Consider the following 15,382-nt stretch of genomic DNA (forward strand, 5'->3'; position numbering starts at 1 on the left):
CTGAAATAATTTCAGTTCAAGGGAGGAAAATGTATCTTCTAGAAACTTTTTTTAAAGTAATCTCCACACCCAGCGTGGGGCTTGAACTTATAACAAGATCAGGAGTCGCATGCCCTTCCGACGGAGCCACCCAGACACCCGCCTAGAACTTTTTTTTTTTTTTTTTTTTTTTTTTTAGTAGTAGCAAAGTTTTATTTTAACATTTTTAGAGATCACAAGTAGGCAGAGAGGCAGGCAGAGAGAGAGGAGGAAGCAGGCTCCCCGCGGAGCAGAGAACCCGATGCGGGGCTCGATCCCAGGACCCTGAGACCATGACCTGAGCCGAAGGCAGCGGCTTAATCCACTGAGCCACCCAGGCGCCCCAGAACTTTTTTTTTTTTACATAATCTCTAAACCTCATGTGGGGCTTGAACTCATGACCCCAAGATCAAGTGTCACATATTCCTGGGACTGAGCCAGCCAGGTGCCCCCCACACCTAGAAACTCTGTTAGGCATTCTGCTTGATGTCAGAGATTCTAAGATAGGGTGGGTTTGAGGTTTTCGTTGTTGTCGTCGTTGTTTGTTAAAGAACTCCCAATCTGGTTAGTACTTGAACTACATAAAATTCTGTAGAAGGTTGAAGTTGATAAATTAATACTTTTTTGTGTAATATTTTTATGTTACAGTGTTTTGAAGTTTAGTCAACAAATATAAAGCAAGTGTCTAATATACTAACTTCAAGAGGAATGGAAATAGGGGCCCCTGGATAGCTCATTTGGTTAAGTGTCTGCCTTCAGCTCAGGTCATGATCTCAAGGTCCTGAGACTGAGCCCCACGTTGGGATTCTTGGTCAGCAGGGAGTCTGCTTCACCATCGCCTTCCGGCCCCACCCCACCCACCCCCCAGCTAGATTGTGCTCTCTCTCAAGCAAATAAAATCTTTAAAAAAAAAAAAAAAAGAATGGAAATAATTTTTTGGCAAACATGCCTTCAAATCCTAAAGTTAATATCATTTTCTGCCTTATAATACACTTTTTTCATTTTTAATTTTATTGGTAATCTAATCTTTCTTGAAACCTAATTATCTTACTGTCATTTCCCCTGTATCTTTAATTACATAAATATTACTAATTTCATTTTGAAAAGTGAAAGATGGTATTTACTAACATTAGAATTGAATGTTTAGTTGTTGAGTGTTCATGTTACCATAGTATTTTGATTGGGTCTTTTACCTCAGAAATGCCTATGCTGCTTAGACATTCAAATGTTAAATAAAAATATTTCATAAAACAAACGTTTTATATACAACTTTAACATATAAAATAAAAAATCAAAATAATTTGAGGGATGCCTAGGTGGTTCAGTGGGTTAAAGCCTCTGCCTTCATCTCAGGTCATAATCCCTGGGTCCTGGGATCCAGCCCTGCATCGGACTCTCTACTCCCCAGAAAGCCTGCTTCCTTCTGTCTCTCTGCCTGCCTCTCTGCCTACTTGTGATCTCTGTTCGTCAAATAAATAAATAAAATCTTAAAAAAAAAGTCCTCCTTTAAAAAAAAATAATAATTTGAAACTCATTAACAAATAATAAACATTTACAAAATCTTTTTAGAATAATGCATCTTTTTAAACTTGGATCAGAATTTATTTATTTTATTAACATATAATGTATTATTTGCCCCAGGGGTGCACGTCTGTGACTCATCAGGCTTGCACAGTTCACAGTACTCACCACAGCACATGCCCTCCCCCACCCCCAGCAACCCTCCGTTTGTTTCTTATGGCTAAGAAACCATAAGAAGAGTCTCTTACGGTTTGTCTCCCTCCTGATCCCATCTTGTTGCATTTTTTCCTTCTCTCCCCTCCATAACCCCCGCCCTGCCTGTCAAATTCCTCATATCAGAGAGATCATATGAGAATTTATTTTTGTTAATGAAATATAGTCAATAAACTTCCAGAGATTAATTTCTAGAGAACAAATTTACTTAAAATCAAATTTATTTCTCTACATTGAAAAAGACACTCCCGTTTTTCTTTAGATATTTCTTATGAAAGATCTTGAAATTGGTATAAAGCATCTTATCCTACTTTGTAATAAAATTATATCATTTTTCTTAGCTTAGAAAATACATTCTAAGCAAAATCTACATTGACTAAAATGAAGGTGCACCAAAATTGGGAAATTGAAAAGCAATTTCTCCCTACTGGCAATTCAACTATCGTGATTTTCAGCTTGATGCTTTTTAAAAGTATCAACATGTAGAATCCGTAATTCAAACAGTCTTCAATATGCCACTGTGAGTTCTCATCCCATTCTTTTACCACCATACGGGATACAGTTTTATATTTTATACCCACTTTTTCCCCTTCCAGTTCATCCTGTCTTTCCTCTGGCTTAATTTAAGCATGAGTTACGCAGTTTCTAAGTTAGCTTGATATTGGTTATGAGATACTTCACACAAGAACTGGTCACTGGATACTGCGGGCAGAAGCAGGTACACAGAAATTGTCAGCTCTAGGTAGGTTTTTTTCTCTCAGTGTTTTAATTTTGGAAGCATTAACTTTTTATCATGACCATGTAGAAATCATAGAATCTAATATTTACTCTTAGTCTACAATATGGGTAAGCTTATTAACATACGTATCCAAATAAATGCATTTGTTTAATTACATTCACAAATATATACAACCTATAAATACCACAGTAAATGTAAAGGTCTTCCCAACTCCTTCCTTTCCTATATTCTTTTCCTAGGGCTACCACAACAAATTAGCCCAAACCGAGTGTCTTAAAACAGCAGAAATTTATTCTTTTGCAGTTCAGGAGGCCCAAAGTCCGAAATCAAGATGGCTTCCTCTGGAGGTTCTAAGGAAGAAAACATCTTGCTTCTCTCCTAGCTTTTGGTGGTTGCTAGCAATCTTTGGTGTTCCTTGGTTTGTAAATGCATCCCTCCAGTGTCTCCATTGAACACTGCCATCTTCTCGTTGCTTCATATTTGTGTCACTCTGTCCTCTCCTGTTAGAAAGACACTGGCCACTGAATAAAGAGCCCCAAGTGTGCAGTGTACACGCAGGCTGATTTCATCTCAAGATCTTTAATTAATTACATCTGCAAAGATCCTATTTCTTTTTTTTTTTTTTTTTTTTAAGATTTTATTTATTTGACAGACAGAGATCACAAGCAGGCAGAGAGGGAGGAGGAAGCAGGCTTCCCGCGAAGCAGAGAGCCCAATGCGGGTCTCGATCCCAGGACCCCGGGATCATGACCTGAGCCGAAGGCAGAGGCTTTAACCCACTGAGCCACCCAGGCGCCCCAAAGATCCTATTTCTAAAATAATGTCACATTCACAGGTACCACAGGTTAGGAGGTAAACATATCTTTTTGTGGGGGCAGACACGATTCAACCCACTACAGCTTCCCCTGTAGAAGGAAGTTTAAATTGGAAGTAATTTGGCATATTTTCTTTTTCTAATACTTGGAAAAATGATCATCTGAATTAGTCTGAAGTACCTATGTTAGAAACTTAGTTCTATTTCTGTGGAATCATTCTGTTCTGGCTTTTCTGTAGTATAACTTCATTCAGATTGCCATTTGTCCAATTTCAATATAATGTACATTTTTAGCAGGTCCAGGGCATAAATTTATTTGCTTGTCTTTCTAGAAGGTGGACAAGGACATTGTCAACAGATTATACCTGTCTTTTGTTCTTTATACCCTGCTCAAAGAGACCAACATCTGGAGTGTGTCTGAAAAATTTAATATGCCTCGAGGCTATATACAAAGTCTTCTTGCTGGAGCCGCCTCATTCTCCTCTTGCGTGCTGCATTTCTGTGAGGTAATTCCACTGACCACTTGACACATGCCTCATGCTGCTTTCTGTTTTGACTGCTGCTAAACTCATAAACCGGTTAGTCATTATTTCCTCACTGTTGACTTGTTCTATTAATACTAAGCACTCAACCCGTATTTAAAATATACTTGTTTTTTTCTGCTTATGAAAGTCCTATATACTAACTTATGGTAAAGATACAAAAATGGCAGAATCACCTAAAATATATAACGAACAAGTAGAAAGCACCTAGTTATGGGGCCCCTGGGTGGCTCAGTCAGTTAAGTGTCTGTCTGCCTTTAGCTCAGGTCATGATCCCAGAATTCTGGGATCGAGCCCCGCATCGGGCTCCCTGCTCAGTGGAGAGTCTGCTTCTCTCCCTGCCTCACACGCAACCCGCTTGTGCTCATCTTCTCTCTCTCAAATAAATGAAATCTAAAAAAAAAACCTTTAAAAAAAAAAAAGCAAGCAAGCACCTGGTTATCCCTACTCCTAGAACCACCACTAGTAGTGACAAGTCTTTGGAATCAACTCTTAAAACCACAGTTCTCCATCGATACAGATCGTGGGGGGGTATCTCTCCCCTGGTGCTAACCATGGAAAGTGTTTGATGAGTGCCTCGGCAATGCCCAGCAGCCACCTTGTCACTCCTGGGACCATGCTGTCATGATCGCCACAGTATTTTGCCATTTTTGCTTCCAGTGTCTCGCAGCTGCTTTAGGTTTCTGTGTCAAATGTATAGTTTAGTTAACTCAAGAAGAAAACTTTATTTTGGCCATTTGCATTTGGAATGCATTTGTTTAAGACTTTTACTAAAACCAGCTTTTAGAGTTTCCTTAAATAGCATAGCAAAGCTTACCAGACTTTCTACTAGGACAATTTTGGGGACGAATGGATAATATAAGCCTTTTTTGGCTGCATTTAAATTTCTTCTAATTGAATGGTGTAATAATCCTTCCATATTTGTTTCTCTACTCAGTTTTTTAAAAACATTTTTCTCTCATGAATCTTATTTTTAAATTTGAAATCTTCATTTTCCCCATCTTAAATTTCCATAGTCTCTGTACGTATATGGCAGTTAATTCTGTCATATGTATTAATGAATAAATAATCCAGAATACTTGACTGTGGGTTGAATGATAATTATTTTAGCAAATTTGCATTTCTTAATGTATCCTACTTATGCTAAGTTTTAAATATTAGCTTACATTCCCTAATCATGTGCTAGCTAAGCAGTAGACAGAATTTATAGGTAGTAAGAAGCTAGTCTTTATTTTCTTAAGTTTTCTGTGTTTGTTTTTCTTCATATTTAAAGGTACTTCCCCTAAAATTCTATCCCTTTGTTTTACTTGGGATTATAAGTACTTCAGTCTTATAGAATTGTTCAAGTAAAAGAGACTGTATCAAATTTGAAAAACAACTAAAACTTGATGGTTGTTCCTAGACACAATCTACCCGACAGCTCGGGCTCTCATGAGTGTATATTCAGTATTTTAAAGTGTTTTTTCCTTTTTAAAAGCTATGTAAGTGGTATGAAATAGTACATCAGTAGTATTAGTTAAAATGCCTTCAACTACGAGTAACGGGAAAAACCCCACAGAGGTTTAAACAATAGCGAACCAAGATTGTCTCGTGTAACAGGAAAGCTAGAGCCAAGGCAGTTCCGGGTTGGCGGACTGGTCGTTGTGGTCAAGGTTCTCTTCTCTTCGCTAGTGCATTGGCTGCTCTCCTGGTGGCCACAAAGCAGCTGACTAATGCCACTCCATGTATCACGTGTGCTCACGGTGACACCCAGCTCTTAGAAAGTGACCTCTAAAAAACAACTACGACAGAAATTTTCAGACATAAAATAATGACAAAATATTATAGTAAATGTCCATGTACCCACCTTTAACCGTGATTGACCTATGTCTTCCAGTATTTTTACTGTCTTAAATATTGCTTCCAGGATTTTTTTGTTTTAAATATTGCTACATCTTGCATTGGGATCCTTCCATACGTAATGTTTTGTGTTCAGGATGAACTCCCAGAGGTGGGGATTGTTTTCAGTTACTTGGGAAAGAGAAACTGCGCGTTCACTTGCTGGCGTTTTGATAAAAAATGAACAGAGCTCTTCTCAGTGGCTCGTTTTCCAACTTCCCGTCTCATCCCAGAACCACTTAATCAAATCCCTCAGTCTCTGCCCATGTTTCCTTATGATAATTTTGTGTGGAATTGTTGTTCATCTCTGGTTTTACCAAGTTTCAGAACTCACATGAGGGAACACCCTCTTTGGGCCCCTACCATGCCAACCAAGCGTAGAAATGACCCACCAGATCTAAATTCTATGTATTTCTTTGTATTTTGTAGGAACTTGAGGAGTTTTGGGTTTATAGAGCCCTTTTGGTAGAACTTACCAAGAAGTTGACTTACTGTGTCAAGGCAGAGCTGATTCCTCTCATGGAAGTGACCGGAGTTTTAGAGGTTAGTGGCCTCCCAGTTTCCCAACTGAGATGATTTCAACTAAAGAAAAGTCAGGTTTGACTATTTTGTGAAGTCTTATCTTGTGAAGGTAAATAACAACAACGGTCTTATTCCTCATTTATCATGAGAGGTTGGTTTTGTGTGTCTGTGTGTGTGTGTGTGTTTCTTTATTAAATTGGTGTCATGGCCTCCCAGAAATCCCCTGTCGATCTGGAAGCAGTTCTGACGAGAAAAATCACATTTGTGGAAAAACACAACAGTAGGGATAAGAATGAGACTCCCCGAGTATATGGTCCTTAGTGTCTCTTCCTTCCTCCACTCCAGCACAGAATTACCTCCTGTTGGTGTAAACTCAGTGCTTGTCTCAGGAAGTGGTGATTCGGGGACAACAAGGCTTACTTCCATTTCCTAAGGGAGTGAGAACCAAGTATCCTTACCTGGTTTCTCAGTTTCTGTTTTTAGCCGACTGTTGATTTCAGCTTGTTCTGTTATTCAGTCCTTCCGTCAGAAACATTCTTCTGCCTGGGAACACGCACACACACACAGATGCACGCACACGCACGCACCCTAGCAGTCGGCTGAGTCGATTGTGAAAACGTTTTAAGGATATTGCACTAGAACATCTTGACTGGGCATCTAAAATAATGCCCCTCAACCTCAGTGCCTTAATGAATTTCTCATTGCAGCCCGCACTGGCTAACTTAAGCTGCATAGAGAGCTGCCCTGCAGTCGGACTGGGACTACCCAAATTCATATTTTAAAATTTCTCTGGATTCAGATGTTTATCTCTTCATATTTATTATTACCTTAGTCTGTTTCTGTCTCTTGCATGTGCAATTTTTCCTTCAATAAGACACTTGATTATTTTTTTCTAATCCCCAAATTCTGACCCTGCTGATTTGTGTAACACCTTTTAGGGTCGAGCAAAACAGTTATACAATGCAGGCTATAAAAGTCTGATGCACTTAGCTAATGCAAATCCTGAAGTGCTCATAAGGACAGTTGATCATTTATCAAGACGCCAGGCCAAGCAAATCGTTTCATCAGCAAAGGTAAGCAAACAAACCGTTCTTTACCCTTCATGATATTCTGTAGTGTTATCTCCTTATACTTTGGACATAAAAGCAAAAACACTTAACTATAGACACAAAAGTATGTACTTGCAACATGTAGATAAAATAGTGCATCTGTTACGCTACAAGGCTCGCTAAAACAGAAAAAGCACCTGCTAAAAATTAGGCAGTCTCAAAAGTCCCCTGAGGTACAGAGAAAGCTGGAACTCCCAGAATTCTGCCTCCTCACACTTTCCACAGAAGGCCCCTCCTCAGCATCCCTGACATCTGATCTTCCCACCTTTGCACACCTTCGTTGACAAGGAGCTTAAGACCTCAAAAATTAGGTAGTTCTACTTCTGGACACTCTCCGTGTTCCAAAAAGCACCCCAATGGTGAGGCTAACTGTTGCCTTCTTACAATATCTACCATTACGTCATAAGTTCTACCCTCTAGAATTAGTCTGTTTTCTTTGTTCCTGTGGTTGTTCTTCACATATTTGAAAACAGCTCTCTTTGTGTCCAAGCATTTCTCTTTTCTATTTCTTCATCCATATTAAATAATGTAGCTTTAGGCAGTTATTGTCCTCCTAGTTGTCCTTTTCTAGACGTGGGCCAGTTTGTCTTTTGGACCTGTCCGGTCATTGTTGGGCTTTCTTACTTTTGGGGTATATCTGTTAGAGTAATTATTAGGAACAGAAAGCACACAGTAATTTGAAGAGGAAAGTTCAATATAAAGGATTAGTGACTAGTAAGAAGGGTATTAGTTGGCTTCGAAGGGGTAGACAGAACTTCAGCAACCGTGGAACAGAGTATTGAGAAGAGCGTCCGCCCTCACCCACACCACGGGCTGCCTCCGGGATCCACCAGAGAGAGGGTGTGGCCGCGGCTCTAGGGAGGCAGATAAGGTGTTCAGGTACCAGACTAGCACTGCAGGAGCCCTAAGACACACCGAACTGGGAAGAGAAGCCCCATCCTCCGGCAGTCCCTCCAGTGCCCTCTACTGACAAAGCTGACCGTTGTCCCAGCTGGCAAAGGAGACGGGTTTACAGGATCTGCCTCTAGTGTCTGTCTCTAGAAGACAACGGGAGATGGATTTGGAGCTGAGAGACAGTAAAATTGATAACTAGTGCTCTTGCTCAAGATAGTCAAGGTTCAGCTTGCTTTAGTCATGGAATCAGCCATTTTCCAAAGAGCTGTAGTTCTTTTTGGTGAAGAGTGGTATTTTAGAAACCCAAGTTTGAGCGGCTAAGTATGCTCATAACCAGAGAGAGATATCATTGTTTCTAGGTTCTTTTAGCAGAGAGAGCCCATATATGGAGCAATGTATATTTTTCTCTACTTACACGTAAATTGTTAAGGCCGTGAATTCGTTCGGTAACTCCCAATTCTAATTTTTCCAGGTACATACTGCTGCATAACAAAGTTTTACGTCACAATTTAGCAGCTTAAAACAGCTATTTTATTGTGCTTATGTTTTTGTGGATTAGGAATTCTGGAAAGGTTTAGCTGCATGATTCTGACTTGGAGTTTCATGCAATTACAGTCAGATTTTGACTGGGGCTTTAGTCATCTGAATTGGACTGAATTGGATATCCAAGATGGTTCACTCACATGGCTGGTGGTTGAAAATGGCTGTTATTTGGGGCTTTCAACTGGAGCAGCTACATTTGGCCTTTCCATGGAGCTAGGGTGTCTTATGGCATGGCAGCTCAGTTTCAAGAGGAAATGTCCAGAGAGTGGGTATTTTGAGAGATCAAGGCAGAAAAGGCAGGAAATCTTCTGAACTAACCTCAGAAGTTAAGTAGTATCACTTCTGCTGTGTACTGCTGGTTACTGGAAGACCATTAAGATCAGCCCAGATCCAAAAGAAGAGGAATTAGACCCCAGCTCCACATGAGGGCAGGGCCAAATAATTTGTAGTCATCTGTAATGTCTGCCCTCTGGTCACAGATGACATTCCTCCCACATGCAAAATATACTCATCCTTAAAAGATTTATCCCTTTGTGGCATCAGACTTGGGCTCAAGGTCTGGTGTTTCTTCTAAATCAAGTCTAGGTGCATGTGATGCTTCTTGAGCTCAGTTTTACAGATACGTTCCTCTCACTCTGAAGAGCTGTGAACCAGAGAGACACACATACGATGGTGAACAGAGACAGGAGAACCACAGTGTACTGCCATTCAGCAAGAGGGAATGTGTGCCACACGTAGAAGCAGTTCTGGTATCCAGCCGGGCACGTGTGGCTAGGACTTATTTCTCCCTGGGAATGATTCTTCCTGGCTTTGAATCGCACATCGGAATCATTCTTTCTTTCCCATAAGGAATGGCCCATGTTTGCAGCTGGGTAGCTTTCTCAGTCTTTTCCTTGTCCATAGAAGTTCAAGGGCTCCAAGGTTCTTTTTATTTTGTACCATCTCTGCCACTTTTTATTCAATCTGGTGTAATTTCTTTTAAAATATTGTGTGTTTCTTATTTATCTATAGCTTAGGTTTCTTTTCTTTCTTTTTTTTTCCGTATGTAAGCTCTATGCTCAGCGAGGGCCTAGAGCTCATGACCCCAAGATCAAGAGTTGCAGAGGGGTGAGCAGCCAGTCACCCCTAGCTTGGGTTTCTTATAGCGTGGGGCTGGGATATGAGCGGGAACATTCGGGAGATCTTGAAATGGTCTCAGTCCAAGAAACCAATGCAGAAACTGCCCTTTCTTGTGACTACCCCTTGGTAGTAACTACATTCCATTGGTTACAAGTGAATCCAGGTTCAAGAGAAGAATCAAATCCCACCTGCCAATGTAAACATCAAAGAATTTCCAGTCACCTTTAATCCACACTGATCCCACACTACAGGACTCATTGTGGTTCTACCCTTTCTCTTATTTTTACTTCCTTTCTCCGACAGTGAGACACCCAGCTCCTGTCTTCATCAGCATATTTGTCTGTTTTGCTCAATCCTAGAATGCACTGAAAATAATTTCAGAATTGTTAAACCATACTATTGCAAAAAATCTAATGAGTTCAGTATTATATATGCTCTTTTTGTCTTTAGTCTGAGAATATATAACTGAAATAATGTATTCAAATGTCTTTTTTTTTTTTAAATCTGCTTCACTGTGGTTATGAAATTCATTTGAAGAGCAGTTAGATTCTGTTTGTATCCCATTTTAGTTCCCCACATCCTTGTGAATTTTTAGAATGTAAAACATGAATATATTTTCTGTATTTTAAATTGAAGTAATTTTACTCGGATATCTTTACTTTCTTTTATTTCTGGAAGTTTCCTTGGACTGTAGTTTTATTTTTGTAATTGATTTATTTGAGAGAGAGAGAAAGAGAGCATGACACACTCACATACACGTGTGATTTGGGGGGTGCAGCAGGAGAGAATCTCAAGCAGACTCTTCACTGAGCATGGAACGAACCCAACCCAGGGCTCGATCCCTTGACCCATGAGATCCCTATCTGAGCTGAAGCCAAGAGTTAGATGCTCAACTGACCAAGCCACCCAGGCACCCCAGATTGTAGTTTTAAATATTAGTTCAATATGATCCACTGTTTGCTATTTCTTTCTTAGCAGCACTAGCAACACGTATGTTGGATCTTCTTTGCCCATTTTCCATTTCAATCTCTCTGACCTTTTTACCTTTTTTCTAAGATTTATTTATTTATTTGACAGAGTAGGGGTGGGGGTACAGAGGGGGAGGGAGAGAGAAACTCTAAGCAGACTCTGCACTCAGCATATAGCCCAATGCAGGGCTCTATCTCAGGATCCGGAGATTATGACCTGAACCAGATGCTAACCAACTCTGCCATCTGGCACCCCTTTACTTTTTTCTTTATCTCATTTTCATCATCTTGTTTTCTTGTCCCACCCCTGTTCCTGCTCTCATGACCCTAATTAAGTTTTGTTATAATCTACTCTTCTTTGATCACTTTGTTGGTTTTTATTTCTAATATGATTTTGCCTGTTTCTTCCACTTCTTACCTGAGCTTGCTCAACTTTGGTTTCATTTCTTCCTGTTCTGGGTCCAACTCTTCCTAGTTTGGGACTTATTCAGATGTGTTTCCCCCCTGTATCTCCAAATAATATTTATTTATTTAATAATATTTAATTTATATTTTATATTAGATAGTTTATTTAATAACATTTAATTCAGTTTGAAATGTTACATTACAGTTCTTCTGCTTCATAGTTTGCTTTCAGGAGAATAAATTTTCATGAACCGAAGAGCTTTGATTCTCATTTTCTGTTTTATTTTATACAGTAATTCAGTACAATAAGAACTGCTTGTGCCCCTGCACTTCTCAGACAGAGGTGGTGTCTGGAGTGGCTGATGAGAATTCTGGTTTAAAAGTCACTTCTGTTCATGTAGCAAAGGATAGTTTAATGAACAGCTTGGGGTGGGAAGGGAGTGCAAAGAAAAGTGTGTCCTTTGATTTTTTTGTATTTCCTTTTGTCCTACGGCATCCTAAATTTCACCCTCTTACTCCCCCAACCCTGCCCCGCGCAGCCTAAAGGGCTCCTCTCTCTTTTTACTCATCTTCTCCCCAAGAGGGTTTGCGTTTCCAGGACTGCCCTCCAGAGCTGCACGAGCTTTCAGTCCCTTCTTGTAGGCAGTGCTCCAGTCTATCAAGTGTTTTCTCAGTGTTTTTATACTTGGGGTAGCCTTTCTCTGGAGGTGATTGTATTGAATCTAAAACCTTCTGTTTCCCTCTTCTCCTTCCCATGTTTTTTTTTCTCTATCTCACCATCTGTGCAGTCCCTTGGACTGGAAGCTTGAGAAAAGGTTCTGCTGCAATTTGGCAGGTATTTTTACCATCATACAGAGATGCTGGTGTTCTCTGTCTGCTAGCAATGCTGGCACATGGGTTCTGTGCAGTGTACTTGCTGTTCTCCTTGATCTGTATAGTTTTTAAGGGTGCATTGGGAGATTAGTTTTACATGGTCACCATTACTTCGACTACTGGAAAGCTTGCCTCATTGCCTTTTAATCTCTTCTATCTGTAATGCTCTGCAATGCTGTGTTTTATGTCAAATGAGTAGAGTGTGTTTTCCACTTTCATTTTGTGTCCTATGATTTTTTTCCTCCATGTGATTTTGCTGAACTTTTTGTTATAAAACCTCTATAACAGAAGTAATGCAAATTCTGCAACCCAGTATACCCAACACCTAGCTGCAGCAAACACCAAAACTGTATGTCTGGTTTTTTGTTTTTAAAGTTTATTTTTTTAGTGATCCCTACACCCACTGTGGGGATCGAACTCACAACCCCAAGACCGAGAGACTCTACCAACTGAGCTAGTCAGGCTCCCCTTTTTCCGGGAAGATCCTGACTCAGCAAATATTCATTGACATCTCCTATGTGCCACATTCAGAAATATTTTCTTGACTCATTATGTTTCTTTTGAAATTAGCCATGTTAATTTTAGGAGCTTGAACAAAATTTTTCTTTGGAACACTGATAGAGATTTTTAAAAGCATACTACACTTTGAGGAATAATAAAAAGCATATATAGAGGATAACATTTTCAAGAGCTAATTAAATTTTTGCAAAACTGCCTTAAATTTTACAGATTGAAAGTTAATTTTAAGTAGCTGAGTCTTCAGTAAAACAGATCTTTGAGAGTAATAAAGCTCCTTTATTTTGGTTTACCAAGTGCCCTGATCCACTAAAATGGCTTTAGTAAATGCTTCAGTTCCATTTACTATAACCACTTGTGCCTAAGTGGCTATTTTTCATTCTCATTATTGGTCTTAGTGTCTGGATTGCTGGTGCGTAAGGGTTCAAGTATCTAATAGACAGTGGTAAAGATGGCACCGGCCCTCTGGCAATGCATATTCTGGCCTCATGTCTTGATGTTTTTATTGTAGATGCTGTTGCACGAAAAAGCAGAGGCTTTACAAGAGGAAGTGGAAGAGTTACTGAGATTGCCTTCTGATTTCCCCAGTATTGAGGCCTCTTCCACTGAACTGGCATGAAGCTGTCTGATGAGCATTTTCAAATAGTAATGAGTTATTGTGCATATTTTTATTGAAGATTCCTTATAATTTATCAATGAAAAATACATATTTTAATTATACATGAAGAACGGTGGATGATGTTTGAATATATTCCTCACCTTCCCAAAAATAATCCATCTTCTTGGACACTTGTACATGATTTCTCTGCTCAGATGTCTAGTGTCCACCACCACAGTGAAATCCAACTGCTTCCACTTATCTCCAGCCTGCATTTGCAGCCAGATCTTGTATTATTCTCTTACAGTTTTTTCATCAAACTAGACGAAATTGAAATTGAAATCCCAGAAATCCCCCCACATGGGATTTCCAGACCCTTCAATTCCTAATTGTATTTTGGTTTGGGGGGTTTTTTTGCTGCCCCCAGTGCATGAAAAGTTATCTTTAAGATGTACTGTGTGGGTGCGCATGGGTGCCCTAGCTGACTGGTCATCCACCTCTTGGTTTTGGCTCAGGTCATAAGCCTAAGTCCCACGTCAGCCTCCATACTCAGCGTGGAATCTGCTTGAGATTCTCTCCTCTCCCTCTGCCCTTTCCCCTACTTGTACACACACACACTCTCTCTCAAATAAATAAAAAATCTTATTTAACAATGTACTGTGCTTCAGGTGTCGGCCACAAACCCTAAAGAATGGTCTCCTCTGTCATGTCCAAGTGCGTGCTCTTCCCCACCCCGTACGTGGGTGCTTCCCTTCTGTGAGTACTCTGGGCCCTTCCTTATGCCCATATCTTTATTCATACCACGAGTTTGAAATCCCCTGGAGGGCGAGACCTTTTTTGTCATCTTTGGATGCCACGCGCCACTTAGCCCAGTCTATCACACAAAGTAGGGACCTGTGCAAAGAAGTACCCAAATTAGCAACTCAGAGATTCTCTTTAAACACAACTTAAGTATTGCCTCTCCCCATCCCTTTTTAGATTTATAGTTCAAATGTCGGTTATAGGAAAAGTAATAACTAGCAATGTTTTTGAGGCCTGGACTGGCTTAAAGACACCCACTGGAAACATGGAAAGAGATCCACAGTCTAAGTTCTTTGTGCCTTAACATTTTAGACGGGACTATTATAACCATCATTTCCCTGGTAATTTCTGTGTGCCAGGTACGGTTGTAAGTCTTTCATGTATCTGATTTAATCCTTATGACAACATGTAAGGCCCATAATATTATTACTTCCATTTTATAGATGAGTAGACTGAAACACAAAGAAATTAAAATAACTTTCCCAAAGTCACGTACAAGTTAGTTGCACAGCAGGAATTCAGACCCGGGCTCTCCCAACTAAAGTGTGTACACTTAATGTTCATCCGGTCTTGTCTTAGTAGAACCAGCCCGTTTTGTCTGCTCCTTTTCCCCTGGCCTTGATCTTATTCACTGACACTCCGCCCTTTGTACGAGCCAAAGTATGGCATCCAATGTCTCAGGAAGACCTTGGGTTTCCCTGCACATACTCCACTTGTTACAGCTACAAAAGCTGTGAAAGAGCCACTGGCTAGCCTGCTGGCTGCTCGGGTCCAGCCACTGAGGTGAGCTCACAGTGGCTCATAGTTCAGTCTTCGTTTTTCTAAAATCTAGAAACCCCAGTTTCATGAGTCCGCCCAAGTATGCAAGCCTGAAGATGAGTGCTGATTTTTGCTAACCAATTTATAAGAAACTGAGTAGTAACCTTGATTTATTTCTGTTTGTTTATTTTTAATTGAAGTATAGTTGAGCAACTTAATTTAAGATTAGAGATGGCAAAATTGGGGGAGGGGGAGCTACCTTTACCGAAACCAAAATAGCTCCATCGACAGTCGGGGACAATCTCCCCCTGCCCTCAATCAACTGACCTCTAGGTCAGTTCAACTAAAAGGCTGTGTGAAGTGTAATGATGCAGTAGGTTAGCCGACAAGGCTTTAAAATGTAAAGAAATAGGAATGTTCCAGCTCTACAGAAGAAGGGAAATGGTCAGTTTGAAACGGTGAAAATAAAAATAGACTCGAATACATTTAAGAATTTAATATATAAGAAATGTTTTTCCAGTTCATGTGACAGAAAACCACATATATCTAG

General features: G+C 40.0%; 1 protein-coding gene across 12 annotated transcripts in view; it reads left to right on the forward strand.

The window, feature by feature from the left end:
• Positions 1–15,382, forward strand: part of HELQ (helicase, POLQ like) — a 49,410-nt gene that overhangs the window by 32,192 nt on the left and 1,836 nt on the right. For 3 of the 12 annotated variants that reach the window (XR_006817008.1, XM_045996554.1, XM_045996556.1), the window contains exons 16-19: positions 3,638–3,811; positions 6,155–6,268; positions 7,186–7,320; positions 13,941–14,028. Coding sequence is in view for 11 of the 12 variants with exons in the window: in XM_045996554.1 (XP_045852510.1) it covers positions 3,638–3,811; positions 6,155–6,268; positions 7,186–7,320; positions 13,941–14,028 (511 nt within the window). In the remaining variant the exon portion in view is untranslated. The other 9 variants (XM_045996553.1, XM_045996558.1, XM_045996577.1 and 6 more) reach the window with 5 other exon arrangements.

This window comes from Meles meles, chromosome 2 (assembly GCF_922984935.1).
Source record: "Meles meles chromosome 2, mMelMel3.1 paternal haplotype, whole genome shotgun sequence".
Classification (NCBI taxonomy): domain Eukaryota; kingdom Metazoa; phylum Chordata; class Mammalia; order Carnivora; family Mustelidae; genus Meles; species Meles meles.